Here is a 20,610-nt window from a genome sequence, read left to right as displayed (position 1 = left end):
TCTGGTGGTCAGTGTGCGTCATAGCAACCAGTAGTTCCGCAGTTCGGTCGATTTGCATATTAGCCTATCATATAGGAGATAAATTACTTTTATATCATAAATAAAATTCTCAAATGTAAAAAAAAGGAATACGGAAATCTTCCATATTGTATGGTAAATGGGAACATGGGCCCCTTCCCATGCTCCCCCTCCTTCTCCCACCCTGTGGGGAATATAGTGAAGGCCATCAGTAAGTGGACTGTGAGACCTTGGGAGACGAGCCAGCTTCTCAATCAGAAAACAGCTAGTATTTTGATCTCACACAGCAGCTGTCCCCCTCCCCCTGTAGGCTCTGTTTTTCTCTGTTTTCTTTACTCTTTAAAATCTTGTGTTGGGAAAGTCTGGGTGGCAGCAAAACAATGGTACTGGCTGCCTGCCCCCTGTGTGGCCTATCTGTAGGCCAGATGGGAGTTAATAGCTCAACTTTAAAAGTGGTAGCCGGTGCAGCAGGAAAAACTTTACTGCATGGCCCTGGTGTGCATGTACCAGTAAGTCCTAATAAATCCATGCCTTTCACAGCCAGTTCTCCAGGTTATTTCTTTGGAATTGGCAAGCATTACCCTGAGGTTTTACCAAACCTCAGCGCTTTGCATTACATACGCAGAGCTCAATTACTGAATAAGAGATAAAGCTATGAAGGAGCATAACATATTCAGGGAAAAGACTGGTTGTTGCATTTAATGAGTGAAAACAGTAGAAGATGGTAACAAAAATATAATTTGGAATCAGTTCCCCACAATACCAAATACTGGATAGGATATTGAGCAATAGGAGCTCTCAATCACTGTTGGTGGGAATGCAAAATGGTACACACACTTTGGAAGACAGTTTGGTGGTTTCTTATAAAACTCAACATACTCTTACCATATGATCTAATAATAACACTCCTTGGTATTTAACCTGATGAAATGAAAACAGATATATAAAACCTGCATGGAGATGTGAAGAGAGCTTTATTCATAACTGCCAAAGCTGGAAACAACCGTTCAATAGGTAAATGGCCCCAGATAATAGAATATTAATCAGCACTAAAAAGAAATGAGCAATTAAACTCTGAAAGACTTGAAGGAACTTTGAAGACATATTACAAAGTAAAAGAAACCAATGTGAAAAGCTACACACTGTATGATTATAACTATATGACATTCTGAAAAAGGTAAAACTATGGAGAAAATGAAAAGATCAGTGGTTGTCAGGAATTCGGAGCAGAAAGAAATGAAAAGTCCTCTCAGAGAGGAATTTTAGGGCAGTGAGACTATTTTGTATGATATTATAAATGTACATTTACCAAATTCCACATTTGTCCAAACTCGTGAAATGTACACCAGGAGTGAACCCTAATAAAAACTATCATCTATGGATGACCATGATGTGGCAAATGGAGGTGAACTGATTATAACAAATGTAGTACTGGACCACCCTGGTGCAGATGTTGATAGTGGGGAAGTTTGTACATGTGTGCAGGTAATTAGTATATGGGAACTTTGTGCCTTCCATTCAATTTTGCTTAACTCTAAAACTGTTTTGAGCCCTGGATGGGTTGTTCAGTTGGTTAGAGCACTGCCCCAATAAAGTCAAGGTTTCAGGTTTGATCCCCAGTCAGGGCACATACAAGTATCAATCAATGAATGCATAAATAAGTAGAACAACAAATCAATTCTATTTCTCCCTCTCTCTCAAATCAATTTTCTTTCTCTCTTTCAAATCAATAAATTTAAAAAAACCTCTTTTAAAAAATAGTCTATTAAAAAAATGAATTCTGTAAAGATGTAAAATATAAGCAAGACAAGGCACTAAAGTAGGGGAAATCAGTTAAGAGAGGTCAGTCACACGTTAGGTAAGAAACGAAGAAAGGCAGCAGAAACAAAACCATTCTAAAACAGTATTCATGTTTTTGCAGGTAAATATAGCCTCATCTACTAGATATAACCATTCCAGATCTTTCTGTACAAAGGAGGTATATTCTACAAACTAATAATAGCCACACAAAATAAGTAATGAAGTAATGTTTTTTCTTTGTTTTTAAATATATTTTTGACTTCAGAGAAGGAGAGAGAGATAGAAACATCAATGATGAGAATCATTGATCGACTGCCTCCTGCATGCCCCGCACTGCAACCTGGACATGTGTCCTGATTGGGACCTCCTGGTTCATAGGTGGATGCTCAACCAGTGAGCCACACTGGCTGAGTTGAAGTAATGTTTTTTAACAAAATACATACAGGTATCCTGAATAATGTTCAAGTTTACATGATAAGTGAAGTGAAAATTGAACAATACATAATTAATCACTTCCATGTTTTAAATAACCCTATTTTAACAATGTTTCTCGACTGGGGCACTATAAAAATAATAAAAGTATGAATGTTTATGCTTAGTTTTCTTATACATTATTTGAAATAACTATGAATAAATACTAAACCCTTACTAAAAAAAATGGTTTAACATTTTAATGGATATAAATTGGTAAAATCTTAACTTCTTATGGATCTTGACAAACTATTCCTCCCAGAAAACACCAAACATTGCAAAGTAAATACTAAACATTTATTAAATGTCAGTATAAATGGCTCAGTGTGGCAAGACAACAAAAGAAAGTTATTTTTTTTTAAAGTGGAAAAATTAGGCATACCTCTTTCTTCAGGCTTTACAGGAAAATACTTTTTCTCTGTAGATATCGGCTCAGGCTTTGGGGCTAAGGAAAAAAACAAAGTTCATACCTTAAAAAAATCATTTTAGAGCACAAAGACAATTCTAGTACAGGTTCATTTAAAAATAACATCAGATGAAAACATGGTCAACAAAAAGAACAATAAAGCAGAATCATTATGCTCAATTTAATGCTAAACCTCCCACTGTTAGCATGAGTAAGTAATAACTCGGTAATCTGAGTTTTTTGTTGTTGTTTTTTTGTCAAATGAAGGTATTCATGTCCTCTACACCACCACTGTCTAGAGAACTAACTACAGTGATGGAAATATTCTACTGCTGTGCTGTCTGATATTGACTGTTGAGACTTGAAATGCTGCTACAGCAACTGTGGAATTAAGTGTTTTATTTTATATAACTAGAGGCCAGGTGCACAAAATTTGTGCACAGGCAGGTTCCCTTGGCCTGGCCAGCGATCAGGGCCAATCAGGGCCTTCCGGCTGCTGGCTGGGCCCTTCCTTCATTCCGCACCTCCCCCTGGTGGTTAGTGCATGTCATAGAGAGCGGTCAAATTCCCAAGGGGACACTTTGCATATTAGCCATATATATATATATATATATATATATATATATATATATATATATGATTTTAATTAACTTTGTAGGACCAATTTAACTAGTGTCTACAAAGCCTCCAAAACTATCTTATATAAAAGTTATTTTTAACTTTTTTCCATGGTCTGGGATTAGGTCACAGATACAAGGCTAAAACTATAGAGCAGGAAAGGACTTGCATTATTCTATAAAGAGCAAATCTTTCAGAAAAAATTGTACTATATTTATAAACATCAGAAATTGGATGCTTTGAAATTCACAGACATAGACAAACAGCCAGATTATAAAACTCTGGAAAATTCTTCTAGGTTTGTTTAATTCAACTCTTTAAAAAAATAAACTCTTCTAGTTTCTTTAATCCCTAACACACTCCCTTAAGGAAGAGTACATAAAAAATCAGCATTTGTTTGAGACATTAAAAAATGGATTTCATCTGTAAAGACAGAAAAAATAATTTGTCAGGTCAATATATTAAGTTTCTCAGCAGTTCTTAGTCAATTCTCTTAATAAAAATGACAGAACTAAAGTATATAAATTATTTTCAACATTCCTATTTCATACCTTGTATTAATTGATATCTGTTGAAAAACACTAACACTAATGCATGTGAACACTCAGTTTCTATATATTTCTAAAAATTGATACATAGCACATACTTTTTTTGCTAATGAAAATAAATGGTGCACATAACACCAAATTTCACCATTTTAGAATTTAAAGATATAAAAACAGCAAACTGAAAAAACAGTTTTCTTACATACCTGGACCCTTAGCAGGAGGTGGTGGTTTCTTTGGTTTCTATTAAAATAATAATGGTGAAAACAGTTCAATACTTATATATTAAATATACTTAAAATAAATTCTGATCATTAAAAATCAAAATTATATGAACATCTCCCCTTAATCCCTACCAGCTAAAAATTATAAAATAAAATCCTAACAACTCCACAAAAGGTCATGGAGAAAATTTTATTCTATTAGAATACCTCCTTGATCAAAATTTATCAGTGTTAGATAAAACTACGAATTCTTGAAGAGCAAAACTGTTCTGTTCTGCCTCCCCTAGTTTAAGATTTCTATGTACCATTTCACTGTGTTTAGCAATTGACACTTGGGTGGGGAGGGGTAGGAGGGAAAGGAAAAGAAATACTCATTGTTTAAACAACAAAAAGAGCAGCTAGTAAATATATGTAGCTTTCATTCTTGATTCTTCAGAATGATTAAAAAGAAGATAAAAGCAAAGGTATGTGTTTCCTTAATTTATTCAAATTCTCTTAGATTTATAAGGATTTACCTAATGAGTTAAAAAACTCGAGATACCTTTCTAAGTATGTGAATTTGGTTTTTCCAAATTTAAAATAATTATCAATAGGGTATAAGCATCCAATAAAAGACCAAAAAAAAAAAAAAAAGTATTCATTAAGAAAAAGCCCTGGCCAGGTAGTTCAGTGGATTAGACCGCCATCTCCATACACTAAGGTTGCGAGTTCAATCCCCAGTCAGGGCACATACAAGAAATCAACCAATAAATGCATAAATTAATCGAACAACAAACTGATGTTTCTTTCTCTCCCTAAATTCAATAAGCAGAAAAAAAAGTATAAAAATAAAGCACACTGGAGGCTGAATCAATAGTGAATCAAATCCAGCTAAGGAAGGGCCTCAAACAGTGTGAGCCTCCACAGAGTAACCTCTGGTAATTTACTTAACTAAATGCGAGACTGAGAAGATTAGAGAGTTTTGCATTGCCTAAGTCAAATGTGGTAGACTGTCTTGCTGTGTATCTGCAATCTAACTCCCTTTCCCTCTATATATTTTTAAAACTCAATTAGGTTCATCACTCCATGGGGGAAGAAGGGGTCAAGGTGCACAGAAACAAAAGATTACTGATGCAACTCAGATTTACTTTATTCACCATGAGAAAATAGATACTAGTAGATTAAATCCTATAAGGAGGCAAAGACTGCCTTTTATCCTACCAAAGAATGAACTGACAGAGTAACAGTAAGATCTACATTGCCTTATTTTCAACAAATTAAATAAAAATATAATGTCTCCCAGCTAAGTGCTAATTTATCTAACTAGAATGGCCAGCTTTTTTTCTTTTTCCACTGCATGTAATATTTTATTTTTTTTTGTAATTTATTAAGAGTATCTGTTTCCATATTAAAAGGTGTGTGTGTGTGTGTGTGTGTGTTGGTGTTTCTTTTCTTCCTTTAAAAAAAAAAACTTTTTTAAAAAAAATATATTTTATTGATTTTTCACAGAGAGGAAGGGAGAGGGATAGAGAGTTAGAAACATCGATGAGAGACAAACATCAATCAGCTACCTCCTGCACACTCCCCACTGGGGACGTGCCCGCAACCAAGGTACATGCCCTTCACTGGAATCGAACCTGAGACCCTTGAGTCCTCAGGCTGACGCTCTAGCCACTGAGCCAAACCAGTCATGCTGGGAGCCGGTCCATCCTTGCTGCTTGACACAGTCACTGCAGGGAAGAAACATCTGCACAGCATATGTTTCAAGGGGCCTGGCGTATATGGCATACTGTTCTTAATATGTTTGCTCACCTTCTTGGCGCTATGTGTTTTAACCAAGGTCACCTCTCCGAGAAAGGTTGTTTCCCCAGGTAGGGATTTTCCCCTGAAGTTAAGACAGGGGATAAAAACCCTTAACTAAGTGCCAGGTGGGTAGTTAATCACTTTAACTATGAACAATCACGCTTAAGCTACATAATCTTTACTCCCTGGAATGGAGATAAGAAACGCCCTAACCTTTGGAATAGAGATTGATAGGACTGGAATCAACTGGTATAAATACAGATGTAACAAGACAACAGGACACAGAACCTGGCTACAGAACCTGGATAGAACATGGCAAGAGAACCTGACTAGAACCTGGTGACTGAACCTGGCTGGAGAACATGGACACAGAACCTGGCTGGAGATGCTGACCAGAACTTGGCTAGAGATCCTGGCTAGGCTGCTGATCAACTGAACGCTGTCTCTGTGTCATTCCTTCTTCGCCGACTCTGTCCACACCTTTGGGGACCCCTGGACCTGCTGGGGTTGGACCCCAGCACAGTCAGGGCAAAAACCCCCAAAACTTTTAATGTTGACATTACTGCAGGTATCCCTCTCCCCCAACTGCTTTTCCCATCTCCACCACCTCTGACTCCCCTTCGACTTAATTAAATAAAGTAATGAGCCCAGCTGGTATGGCTCAGAGGTTGAGCATCCACCTATGAACGAGGAGGTCTCGGTTTGATTCCCAGTCAGGGCACATGCCTAGGTTGCAGGCTCGATCCCCAGCGGGGGGGCATGCAGGAGGCGGCCGATCAGTGATTCTTTCTCATCATTAATGTTTCTATCTCTCTCCCCCTCTGAAATCAATAAAAAATGTATTTTTTAAAAAAAGTAATGAGTCAAACGTTACTCTCCAATATTATCAGCAGAGAAAGAAAACCAGGAATAAAGGACAGAACTGAAATACTGTTTTGTTTTTACTATTATTCAAATAAGTTACTTGAAGACATGAGACTCTAAGACACCCTCATAACAGTATTCAGTAACAATGTAAACATTCTGTTTTTTAAAAAATATTGAAAAAAGGTTCTTTAAACTATTATCATCATTGAAAAATAAATCTTACTGGAAAGTCCTTATCCAGTTCATTTATCTGAACAGCAAAATTGTCCGGAAATACTCCTTCTTTACCATTAAGTTCACCCTTCCACCAGCCAGTTTCTCCAGTCTCCTAAAATTCAACATGAAGAATAATTAAAATAAGTGTTATCTTTAAATAAGAAAAAATTATAGAAAATATTGAATTCCATTATTTTTTACAAGGAAAAAAAAAATACCTAAACATATCATGAGATCCTCCTAATAAAAATATTTCTCACTATTGCTTCTAGCAGCAGTTATAAAGTTGGGTTTATAAGTCAAGTGTTTTAAATTTAATTTATAAGGATAAAAAGTTCTTGGGGAGGAGAAAGGAAAAAGAAAAGGAAGTAGGAGAGGAGGGTGAAAAGAGAATATGAATTTCCAAACTGTATCTTACTAAATATTCCTCCCAATATTTTAATACTCATTATTAATCACATTATTCACTTGGTTTAGAAATTAACACGTTCTTCAATTCCTTCCAAATGCCATCCTTCCATGAGAAATTAATCCAAACTGTATGAATATTAAAAAAGGCATACAGTGAATCATCTGATCATTAATTTAAAACAATAGAAATAAATTTCAAAAATGATTCAATGGGATTACACCAAAAACAAAATATTTATAATTTTGCTCTCTTACAAAGACTAATTATAGGATTTTGCCTACATACCAATAATACTGTTTAGCTGCATTACTTTCCACAGGATAATTTTACATGTTGAGGGACATTTAAATTGTTTCCTCATTATTCCTTGTGGGTTTTTTTTTTTTTTTTTTTTTTAAATATTAACATGTTAAGCACCCAGCCTGTTTTGTCTTCCGGACAGAAAGTATAGTGTCAGTCACTGGTGACTGACTGGGCGCTTAATGTATTAAAAACAAAACAACAAACAGTAGGTTCAAATAAAATGGGGTGAGGCAAAAGAGAAAGTAAGAACAGAAACCTGAAGGTGGGTTAAGGTTAAAGAAAAACGCAACATGACGGTAAAAATAATTCCCAATAAGATCAATTATAACGAAGTCTCCTAAACACACACACACACACACACACACACACACACACACACACACATATGCGTGCCCGCCTCTCACTATGTGCCAGGTTCTCAGGACACAGAAACAAACATGACAAGTCCCAGCACTTCCAGGGCTCAGATGCTAGGGGGAATATAAGAATACTGAAAAAATGTTTCTATGAATAAATTACATATGATTTTCAAACCAGAGAAAGATCTTACCTTACTTATCAAGTGGATTATGTCTCCCTCTTTAAAAGTAAGTTCATCTTCATTAGTACCTTCATAGGCAAATAACGCTCTACAATAGTCCTTAGCTAAAATAAAGAATGTAAGTAATATAACTTATATACATTGATTCTTTCCATAAATACTTAAGTTTCTATCTAGTGCAAAGTAATGTATACTAGAAACTATTAAAATGAATTTAATAATTTCAGCTAATACCATATGTGAAATTAAGTAATAATTTCATTAATCATATCCATTCAACTGCTTACGAAGTTCCTGCTATGCTCTAGGCACAGTTCTAACTGTCAGGGTAGAACATTAGTGAACAAAGCATATTAAAATCTTTGACCTCATGATACCTATAGCTAGCAGGATTTAATACTCTGATCAAGTGGTATGGTGTTGACAAATGCCTTCAACAAATATAAATTTCTGAGCATGTTTCAATCTTAGTATGAAGATTTTATTGAAACACTTACCTTTTGTTTTACCTTCAGTGTCTGATTTTGTTATCTCCGTGTTCTGAGTTCTGGATCCTAGTGACTGTATGATTGAGGGCTACAATAGAAAAGGATAAGATCAACTATTTTAAGTTAGAATAAAGAAAATGCTGTTAAACAAAGTTTACATTTACAGGTATCCAGTTTTCCCTAATAGTACTTAGTAACGTGACTGAAAACTCTACCATAAGAAAGAGAAAGATTTCAAAAGTGAAATGATAGCTCAGAACATCTAACTTTTAAAACTTCCTGGTTTTATGATAAAAAATACTGATACCCATAATACATTACCCTAATTTTAGAACCTCTAAAATAACAATAGCATTTAAAAACTTACTATGGGCCAACCCCTGAGCTAAGAACTTTACATTCATTATAACTTAGTCTGCAGAACACCCTGCATAAGGCAGGCACTATCATTTGTTCCTTTTATAGACTAGGAAACATTTACATAATCCGACTATGAGAAGAGTAATTTAGTAGAACCCAGATTGAAAGTCAGAAAGTGAGCTCTTAAACATCATTAAACTTCCTTCAATGAGAGTGAGTGAGAGAGAGAGAGAGAGAGAGAGAGAGAGAGAGAGAGAGAGAGAGAGAGAGTCTTGTTACTTCATTGCTCCTATTGCAATGAAAATATCATTAAGGTCATTATAACTATAGTCTTATTATAACTATAGTCTAGTAGACAACTTTCCACTATAATTTACTACAGTTAAGTCCTTTGCCATTTTATACCATTTCCTTGAGTCCTAGTCCCAGAAATAACATTCTATTTGACCTTAGATTTCATTGCTTTAGTTAAAAATCTGAACACACTGCTAACTTACCCACTGACTTTAAAGAGAGGAAAGGGAAGGGAGGCAGAGAGAGAAACATCTATGTGAGACAAAAACATCAATAGGTTTGCCTTGCCCTAGCTGGTTTTGCTCAGTGGATAGAGCATCAGCCTGTGGACTGAAGGGTCCAGGTTCAAGTCCGGTCAAGGGCACATGTCTGGGTTGTGGGCTTGATCACCACTAGGGGATGAGCAGGAGGCAGCCAATCAATGACTCTCTCTCATCATTGATGTTTCTATCTCTCCCTCTCCCTTCCTCTCTGAAATCAATAAAGATATATTTTTTAAAATGTAAAAAAAAAAAAAAAAAAAAAAGGTGTTTGCCTCCCATACATGCCCTGACCAGGGATCAAACCAACAATCTAGGTATGTGCCCTGAATAAAAATCGAACCCACCTGGCCAAGGTTGTTCTGTTTAAATTTTAAAACACTTTAATTCCTCCTAATTCTAACCACCTATCTTCCAATCTGGTGTCATCTACAAACATAGCAAATGTGCTCCCTACTTTATCAATTCCTAGGTCAGTGATCAAAGTAAGCATCGCAAGTCCATCATGTAGGGTGACCCTGAGACTACTATCATAATCACAACTCTGGAATAGTGGACATTATAAATGGCAATCAAAAAATCACTAGTGTTGGAGTCAATACGCAGGCACAGATATCTACCAAATATCACCCATTTATGCTCTTAAGATGAATATGTGTCACTGTGTGAATTCTACCCCAAATGTAAAAACAAAACAAAACAAAACAAAATGGTGGCGTGGAAATCAAAAACTGCAGGACAACATGAGCTGTGTGACAAAAAAGTCAAAGGGAATGTGTAGTTTCTGCTTGCCTGCGTGTAGGGAGTGTTTGAAGGCAATGCCTTCACAGTGGCCATAGTGGCAGTAGAGTTTATGTTGGTGGAGTGGAAACAGTCACTGGGACAGAGGAGCCCACCTTGTCAGGCCCAGGCCAGGCCTTTCAGCTCCCAGGTGTTCCCCACGTGGAAAGACCCTTCCACCACTCAGGTGTGGCCTAGAAATGGATCATTGTGATTTGATCCTTAGCCCTGCCCATGCAGCAATTCCTGGACAGTTGGTGGGATTGTCCCTGGGCACTGGACATTTTTGGCAGGCGGATCAGGTCAGTCCTATGACCCACAGCAATGGCCTCCTGGTTTGGTGGCCTTGGCTCTGGCTAAGGCCATTCTCTGGGGCAAGTGGGCAGCACTGTAGCTCCTTTCAGAGACATATCTCTAACTTCACAAAAGAGATGCTGATGAAATAATTAAAAAAAAAGAGGAAGAGCCTGGCCGGCATGGCTCAGTTGGTTGAATGTTAACCTATGAACCAGGAGGTCATGGTTCAATTCCCAGTCAGGGCACATGCCCAGGTTGCGGGCTAGATCCCCAGTGTGGGGCGTGCAGGAGGCAGCCAATAAATGATTCTCTCTTATCATTGATGTTTCCATCTCTCTCTTCCTCTCTGAAGTTAATAAAAAAATATTTTTAAATAAGAGAGGAAGAAACACTTGACTCTAAGAAGAAGGAGGTGGAAGCCACTCAGGCAATTTCAAAAGCAGAGAATGAGAAACCTGAAACTCTCTGTGGTGACCTAGAACAGAAGTATGAAACGTCAGAGCTTCAACTAAAACAACAAAAATGCTCCTTTCTGACATCAACTACAACAAAAAGACTTGGAAATCAAACTTCTGGAAGGAAGACAGATTGTGCTAAAGAACAAGGTGCAGAAACTGCAGTCAGACAATCAGTGAGAAATTTTGGAGTTTGCCTTGTACCATCATTCCTGCATCACCTTCAGTGGTGATGACATCAACCTTCATGCTTCAGCTTGCAATGGAGATGACATAGACTTTCCTAACCTGATTTCATCACAAGGAAATAAACTGTCAAATACAACTGTAATACTTGAGGCTGAAGTTAGTCATGTGAGGTGTTTTGTTCAGACTTCCACAGCCAACAGCTGTGATCACCATGAGTTCTACAAATTCCAATAAACCATCAAGAAACTTAAACAGAGGCAAAACAAATATATTGGTAAACATCAATTTGAAATGGCAATGCTACAGAATGTTCACAATAAGTAAGGGGTAGGTATCTACACTAATAAAAGAGAAAGATGCAAATTGACTGTACCTTCACAACATCCACCAGCCAATCAGGAGTGAGTATGCAAATTAACCCAACAAAGATGCCAGGTTAATTTGCATACACAGGTGCCAAGCAGCTGGGTAGGGCAGGACACTTGCATCATAGCCATGGCGACTATGCAGGTATTCAGCACCGCCCCAGCTGCTTGGGGCCTCTGGGCAGCATGGGAAGGCGGAAAGGCAGCTCTGGGTCTGAAGGAAGGCAGAAAGGAGGCTCGGGGATGGAGCGAAGGCGCAAAGGTGGCTCCAGCTGGAGAGCCAGGGGAAGAAAGGCCCATTCTTGCACGAATCTTCGTGCATCGGGCCTCTAGTCATAAATAAATGAATATGAAGAAAAAATTGAATAACTTGAAAATCTGTTACAGCAGGGAATCTGAGAAAGTGACCTAAATATCACGAAATCTAAAATTCATGATATGCAAAAAGTCTATTCAATTCTACAAACAGAAAAAACAACCAAAAAACCAGTTCACGAAAAGACCATAGGATTTTAAATCAGAATTAAATTCCTCAAGAAAAAATTACCATCTGTACAAAATGAGAGATGTTTCAAAAAGAGAACAAGATGAAAAGAATGAGGAAAAGGAAAACAGCTAAAGAATGTGAATTGAAGCCTGTTGTTACAAAGCAAAATAGTGTGACAAGAAAGAAAAAAGTTCTTCCCCAAACTACATTCATGGAAGAATCACTGAGTGCAACAAGCACTGTCTGCTGCTGAAAATAAAATAATGAGATGGAGTAGCTTAAACCAAGGTAACAATCTCATTGAAAACAACCAACTTTTGGAGAAGGAACCAGCATTAATTCAGCTCAGTATAAGGCAGCTCTGCTGTTTTAGGTCAGTTGAGCTTATTTTACCACAGCCCTCCACCGGGTCAATGACCACAGAATGCACTCTCTCTGAAGGCAATGAAATCTGATGAACTCAGTGAGTCTTCTAAATTGTTCTCAGAAGGGCTACAAGGGCTGAGAAATCAATGCAGGAAAAAGGAGCAACAATTAGAACCCTCCAGGAAGAGAGAAAGATCACCAGAGATTGATTCAATTGCTGCCACCTCTGAACCAGAAAGAAAACAACGTGAACAAACTGATTCAGAAATTAAGCAGCTAAAGGAGAAACAAGATGTTTTACAAAATCTATTAAGGAAAAAAGAGCTCTTATTCAAAGCAAAATGTGATGAGTTTCTTTCTTCAAGTGAAAATTTTACTAATTAAGTGAGTGAAAATAAACTTCTGAGGTAGATGGTAACCAACCTAAAGGAGGAGACTACTGAATTTTGAAGTCAACATATGGATAATCTAACAGGGAAATGAAACAATAGTAGAAACTTCATAGGAAAAGCAAACAGAAAATCAAGCACTACAAAAGACAAATGTGTGGCTTTCTATGGTGAAAAAAGAAAAAGAATTGAAGTATGCTGCAATGACGAAAAAGACTCTTGTTTTAGAGTAATTACTGAAAAAAAAGAACAGGACAGGACCAATTAAATCAGCTCTTAAAGGCAGTCACATCACTCCAGGAAGAGAAAGTTATGTTTCATCAGGAGGGAAACGAAGTCCTGTTTGCACTGAAACAGAAACAAATGGAAACCTGTGCCTTATGGGAAGGAGGTTCGGTATATATGTGACAAAGAATTACACTTAAAGCAGGAGCTGGCGAGATCCCTTAACCATGCTTTAGGATCACAAGATTTCCCTTTGCCAGAAGCCTGGGCTACAGAAGATGGAGCAGCTAATCTGAGAAGGAAAGTCACAGTGTTGAAGGAAAAGCCAGATTCACCTTCTAATGCAAGCCATCGAGTCAGTCAGTAAGTATAGTCATTGCAGGAACAATGGAATGTTGTCACCAAGGAGAAAGATGAAAGTGCATTACAGCTTTCTGTCTCAGGAACAAGAAAAGCAGTGTGCTCACACATTAGCTAACATAAAGCTGGTACTAGCTGAATTGATACAGAAGGCAGACAGTCTAGATCAGCGGTTCTCAACCTGTGGGTCGCGACCCCTTTGGGGGTCAAACGACCCTTTCACAGGGGTCGCCTAAGACCAATGGAAAACACATATATAATTACATATTGTTTTTGTGATTAATCACTATGCTTTAATTATGTTCAATTTGTAACAATGAAAATACATCCTGCATATCAGATATTTACATTACGATTCATAACAACAGCAAAATTACAGTTATTAAGTAGCAATGAAAAAAATAATTTTATGGTTGGGGGTCACCACAACATGAGGAACTGTATTAAAGGGTCGCGGCATTAGGAAGGTTGAGAACCACTGGTCTAGATGGAAAACTGGGGGCGTTTGGTGGGGGGTAGCTAGATAAAATGAATGCTGGCTTGTATCAGAACAAGAACAAATTAAAGAATTTAACAAAATGAGGGCCAACGGGAAGTACTGGATAACATAAAAAAGAAATTAATTAACTTACTAAGTAGCACAGAAGGAAAGTCGACAGAGTCCAAATGAGAAATCTCTTTGCAGTGGTTCTCAACCTTCTGGCCCTTTATATTTATTTATTTATTTATTTATTTATTTATTTATTTATTTATAAAAAAAAATATTTTATTGATTTTTTACAGAGAGGAAGGGAGAGAGACAGAGAGTCAGAAACATCGATGAGAGAGAAACACCTATCAGCTGCCTCCTGCACACCTCCTACTGGGGATGTGCCCGCAACCCAGGTACATGCCCTTGACCGGAATCGAACCTGGGACCTTTCAGTCCGCAGGCTGACGCTCTATCCAATGAGCCAAACCAGTTTCAGCTTTCTGGCCCTTTAAATACAGTTCCTCATGTTGTGACCCAACCATAAAATTATTTTTGTTGCTACTTCATAACTGTAAAGTTGCTACTGTTATGAATCGTAATGTAAATATCTGATATACAGGATGGTCTTAGGCGACCCCTGCCAAAGAGGTCATGACCCACAGGTTGAGAACCACTGCTTTAGAGGATATTTTCAAACATCTAAACATGAACATCATGAAATGTTACAACTGATGGGAAGCACCCTGCATATCAAAAGCAAGGAAATGGAACAGTTGTTCAACAAAGAGCAAGGCAGTGTTACTAGGTGGGTGATCAAGTGGCTTAGATCAAAAAGTGTCCCCCACATAGCTCTGAGACCAATACAGCAGTTGTGCAAAGGGTTCTTTTTCAGAACTTTTTGTTAAATATCTAGAAGCAAAATTTCATTCAGCTTTTCCAGCAGCAAAACACTCCACTTCGTAATATGAAGCCTTGAGATTCAACAGGAAAGACAAAATGAGCTAAAAATGTGCCACTAAGTCTTCAACCTTCCCGAGGATCCATACCCAAAAAACAGGTGTGAATCCCTGTTCCACAGCTGTGTCTTATTAATCCACCTGAACCTGCAACTGGTGGTCCTGGGCATCATCTTCTAAATGCCATTGCTAATGTTTTGCACACATATTCACCTTTATTACTCCCATCTGACAAGAGCATTCAAGCTGTCCTGAAAGACCTTCCAAAGCAAAATAGATGATTCTCAAACCAGAGATAAAATGGCACTTTGAAACAGTGGCCTCTAGGAAAAAGGCACATATTTGTTTTTGCAGTTTTACTTTGTTTAATAAAAATATTCTTAATAATTAAAAAATGTTGGTGTCGTCATTAATCAAATGAAGTGTTTCAATATAGTCCTAAACTGTAGAGTTGAAAAGAGACCCCATATCATCTATTCTAATGGCTCTCCAATGCAGACATTGCCTCTCCAATATTCCTAGCTGTTATAGCTATAGCACCACTCCAAAATCCACAAGAATTCCAATCTTTATCTTGAAAACCAAGAATCAATTAGGCCCCAAAATCTTAAGGCTAGAAGTCTTATAGCTAGGAGAAGATAAGATACAAAATACAAGTTTTCTTTCCCAAACCCAAATCACAATTACATGAGAAAATATGTAGCAAGCTAAGAAAGAAAGAAAAAAAGTTGAAACTAAACATGTTAGGAGAAAACTTAAATATGTATTTCACCAACCAAAACAGTCCTAAAGTGAAATACAGCTAAACAAGGCAAGTAAATACTGAAATATCTTAAACTTTTAAGAGTTAAATAAAGACATACAAAGGAGAACTAAAAAGGAAACAATGCCGTAAACATCACAGGAGAGCCTCCTATCTGAAACAAGTACTTCATCTGAAGCTCCCAGATATTAATTAACACCAGGAACAACAGCTTTGAAATAAATGCTCTTCAGATTGTAGCTATTTTCCCCCCAAAATAAAAACTCACAAGATTTAGTTTTAAATCTCTTATTAGAGCTTAGAATGTATGGTACATTCACTTTGACCTATGTTACAATGCCAGAGAAAAGTTAAGCAGTGCCCAATACACTTCATATCTCATTTTTAAAGCCATTTAAAAATGGTCCATTTGAGACCTACTTCAAATTAAATATGTAATTTTAGTTTTAAAAGGAAAAAAAAGACTTGCCTTTTCTATTTTTAAACTGTGACAACTAAAACTCTAAGGCTTCCACTAAGGAGAGTTTGTGTTAAATTTTACCACAAAACATTCTAATTTTATAAAAATCAAATGGAAACATTAATCACTGTAAACTTGAAAGGAGTTTTCTCAGTCTTCTTAACCAATGATCAGCGATCTCAAAAAAGAACATTTAAGAGTTGCAAAGTGATTTTTACATTTTAAAAAATGCTTAATGAGAGAAATGGTGATATTAATCTAAGTGAAGTTTATCGATATTACCTTTTCTGATTTTTTCTCTTCTGTTTCACTACTGGATGCTCTTGTCCTAAGTTTCACAGAGCCTTCTTTAAAAATATCTCCAAATCCAATCCCTCGAATTTTCTTTGGCTGTGTCACCGATCCGGGTGCAGTTTCATTCCCATTCCCCTGAGAGGGGAAAGATAGGGTAGGCCCAGTCCAAACAGATTCTGAAAGAGTAATTCGTTTTTGAAGAATGACATGAAAATCTTGATACTCCCCCCGCCTTCCATAGTGTTTACATTCTATGCCTCCTAATAAAAAATGTCAAATAAAAATAAGTTAAATGACTGAGCACTAACATATTCAAAAGAATAAGATATACTTTATCCTGATGTTTTTCTGGATGTTATGTGAAACAATAACAATTTAGGTATTTTCTTTTTTAAAAATATATTTTATTGATTTTTTACAGAGAGGAAGGGAGAGGGACAGAGAGTTAGAAACATCGATGAGAGAGAAACATCGATCAGTTGCCTCCTGCACACTCCCCACTGGGGATGTGCCCGCAACCAAGGTACATGCCCTTGACCAGAATCAAACCTGGGACCCTTAAATCCGCAGGCAGATGCTCTCTCCACTGAGCCAAACCAGTTAGGGCAATTTAGATATTTTCAATTAGTAAAATGCTAATTAAGAAATCCAAAAAATCATAATATACAAAATCCTTAACAAGAGCATGTCAAATTTACAGCTTCTGTGCCCAGCCAGTGTGGCTCAGTAGTTGAGCATTAACCCAGTGGTTCTCAACCTTCCTAATGCCGCGACCCTTTTTAATACAGTTCCTCATGTTGTGGTGACCCCCAACCATAAAATTATTTTCGTTGCTACTTCATAACTGTAATTTTGTTACTGTTATGAATCGCCATGTAAATATCTGATATGTAGGATGTATTTTCATTGTTATAAACTGAACATAATTAAAGCATAGTGACTAATCACAAAAACAATATGTGATTATATATGTGTTTTCCGATGGTCTTAGGTGACCCCTGTGAAAGGGTCGTTCAACCCCCAAAGGGGTCTCGACCCACAGGTTGAGAACCGCTGCATTAACCCATGAACCAGGAGGTCAGGGTTCGATTGCCAGGCAGGGCACATGTCAAAGTTACGGGCTCAATCCCCAGGGTGGGGTGTGCAGGAGGCAGTCAATTGATGATTCTCTCTCACTGTTAATGTTTCTATCTCTCCCTCTCCCTTCCTCTCTGAAATCAACAAAAATATGTATTTTTTAAAATTTACAGCTTTGGGCAAAGATATGAAATGTAAGTCTGAAGCATTAAAAGAGATAAAGTTAATCATTTTTAAAAGTGGTAGTTTCCAAATACAAAAACTGGTAATATTAAAAAAATTTTATCTTAAAAAGTCAACAGTTCAAGATCTGTCCTTTTAACTCATGGATAAAGTAACATAAGTCGATGAAATTTTACATTATAATGGTAAAAAAAATATTAAAGAAAGTCTAATGTTATATGAGTAAAAAAGTTGTTTCTACATTCTTGCTCAGTAGCAAAGGTTCTTATTCAGAGGCCTCAATGAGTCCATGACCAGCCCCAAGGAAAACTGGATATTTTTTCAGTTCATTTTTCTGGGCAAAAAAAGCACAGCTCATAACAAATTCTCACAGGCCCTATAATCTAAGAAATTAAGTTCTAGAGTAAATCATCAAAGAAAATTTAAGAATAATTTTCCTAAAAATCCGTGATTATCAGCTCATTGATATTTAACAGTAAGAAAGCAATGAGTAATAATTAAAATGGTAGTACCATTTATTTCGGGCTTATTCTGTACCAGGCATTTTCTAAGCACTATACATGAATTGTAGCTACTTTGTATAACTACCCATAGGCTTAACATTAGCATTATTACTCCTCATTTTGAAAATAAGTAAACTAGGCAAAGAGATGTTAAGAACTTTCCCAAGGCCACGGTAACAAAGCCAACATTTGAATGTAATTCTAGATGACCCCAAAACCATTTTAAACATTTTAGTGTAATGATTCAACAACAAAGCTTGAGCCAAAAACCTGGTAGCCACTGGCTCTTCCTTCTCAATCATTCACAGTTCCCATCATCACACGGTGCAGCTCTTTATATCACCTATTTAGCTCCTATTTTACCCATGCTGCTTCATTCCTATGATCACTCCTCTAGTTTAAACTGATACTATTTCTACCTTAATTATCAAAACATTCTCAGCTAATCTCCGTATGTACTTTTTACTCTTCTCCAAACTACTTTCAACAATGCAACCAAACCAATCTATCTAAAAACAATCTAATCATTTCACTCTTGGTGCCTGGATTTAGCATTTTTGCATTGCTTTCTTAAACCTGACCCAATAATTTCTCCAGCCTCAACGTTCACCACATCCAAGTATATACTCTACAATCCCTCTGAATTGAATCTCTTTCAGGATCTTGAAAATACTATGCTCTTTCTTTATCTTCTGTCACAAACTTGCCTAGGGATCTCCTACCTATTTCGGGATCTCAATCTGTAACTTCCTCTAAGGCGCAGTCCCTCATACCCTGCTAAGTTTGGTTTCTCTAACATACATCTATAGCACCCTAAAGTTTCCTGTCACAAACATTTCTCATGTGGAATTATAATCACTTGTTTAAGTCTTTTCTTTCTCAAAGGACTAGAAGCTTCAAATATGGAGAAGAATCATGCCTATGTTGCTCACTACTGTATTCTCAGAACCTTGCATAATATGCTCACCAATAAGCACTCAATATATTAAACAAATATATGAATTTTGAATTAATTAATATGTGAACTAATATATGAATAAACAAATATATGAATTTTGAATTAATTAAATTTATATTAGGAATTTTCCTTCACTGGCATTGACTTTCAAATGCCACTGATATCACTGCTCATAACTTGCATAGGAATAAAAGTATATGAGAAGACAATTCTACAGGCATGATTTTTTAAAATTAAAAGACAACAGGCAAACAAAAGGGATAAAATAATGAGAATCATCTAATATCCATACCCCCACATATTAAATAGCATAGTGAATTTAAAAGATCAGAACAGAATTCCAATTGTGACTTTTACCACTTCATGGATAAATAATCTCAGAGTTACAATTTCTTCACCTTTAAAACAGGAGTGAACTAATCTCCTCCAAAGTTATGAGACTTTAACATGACAAAATGTTTGAAAAGTTCTCTGTAAACCACAAAAACCATCCATTCATTCATTCGTTGAGCATCAATGTGCCAATGTTCTAGAAACTGGATATGCAGCAATGAACAAAACAAAATGTATATTTAACACAAGGGTACACAGTCAATAAGAAAATTAATAAGGACCAATAACAAATATGTCAAAGATCAAAGAATAAAAGGAAATTAGAGTGGAGGATGGGAGCTTTTGGCTGTTTTATCCAGAGCTATTAGGAAAGGCCTAACTGAAAAGGTGACTTCTGAGCAGACTATTGAAATCAGACCAAAAGCCATAGGGAGATCTCGAAGAACATTCCCAAAGATATACAGCAAGTACAAAGGCTGTGAGACTAAAATGTTCCTGATTTCTTAAAACGCATAACTACTAGAAGTGAGCACTTGAACATTCAGAAGGAAAGTAATGGCAAATAACAGGCTGTTACAATTATACAGCAAAATAAAACTTACACCAGGGTAGCAGCAGTGGAGGTAGTAAAAGAAAACAGATTCTGCACATTTATTTAGTAGGTGACAAATAGAGTGTAAGATTAAAAAGAAGAGTAAAAGGTGAATCCAAGTCTTTGATCTAAGTAAGAGAGAGATGGAGTTGTCATTAACTTGGATAAAAAGACTGTATAGAGCAGATTTGGGTGCCAAGAAAAGGACAGAAGATCAGTTTTGACCATCTTAAATTTAAGATACTTATTAGACATAAATGGAGATTTTGCAGAACAGAACAAATTATGAATTTACCACACTCCTATAAAAATGTAATAGTGGCTCTTGTAACTCTTATTCTATGGTCCTTCAATAAAAACTGAGGGCATAAAAATAAGTTATCCATGAAGGATCAGGAAATATTGTCTAGCTTTTGTCTAGAATCAGAATTATCTTCTTAACAGTAATAGCTAGAGTTTAACTGGTGAAACCAAGAACATTATCCCATTTATTTCAGTTTA

General features: G+C 36.6%; 1 protein-coding gene across 1 annotated transcript in view; it reads right to left on the bottom strand.

Moving 5' to 3' along the window:
* CD2AP (CD2 associated protein) overlaps positions 1–20,610 on the bottom strand; it is a 114,451-nt gene that overhangs the window by 32,411 nt on the left and 61,430 nt on the right. The window contains exons 6-11 of the mRNA XM_081093990.1: positions 16,452–16,639; positions 8,701–8,779; positions 8,213–8,307; positions 6,955–7,059; positions 4,065–4,101; positions 2,672–2,734 (exon numbers count right to left, since the gene is read on the bottom strand). Coding sequence (XP_080950116.1) covers positions 2,672–2,734; positions 4,065–4,101; positions 6,955–7,059; positions 8,213–8,307; positions 8,701–8,779; positions 16,452–16,639 — 567 coding nt within the window. The remainder of the gene's footprint in view (positions 1–2,671; positions 2,735–4,064; positions 4,102–6,954; positions 7,060–8,212; positions 8,308–8,700; positions 8,780–16,451; positions 16,640–20,610) is intronic.

The sequence above is a fragment of the Myotis nattereri genome (assembly GCF_964212035.1).
Source record: "Myotis nattereri genome assembly, chromosome: 6".
NCBI lineage: Eukaryota > Metazoa > Chordata > Mammalia > Chiroptera > Vespertilionidae > Myotis > Myotis nattereri.
The sequence above is the reverse complement of the archived record's forward strand: the minus strand, read 5'-3'. Positions and strand labels throughout refer to the sequence as shown.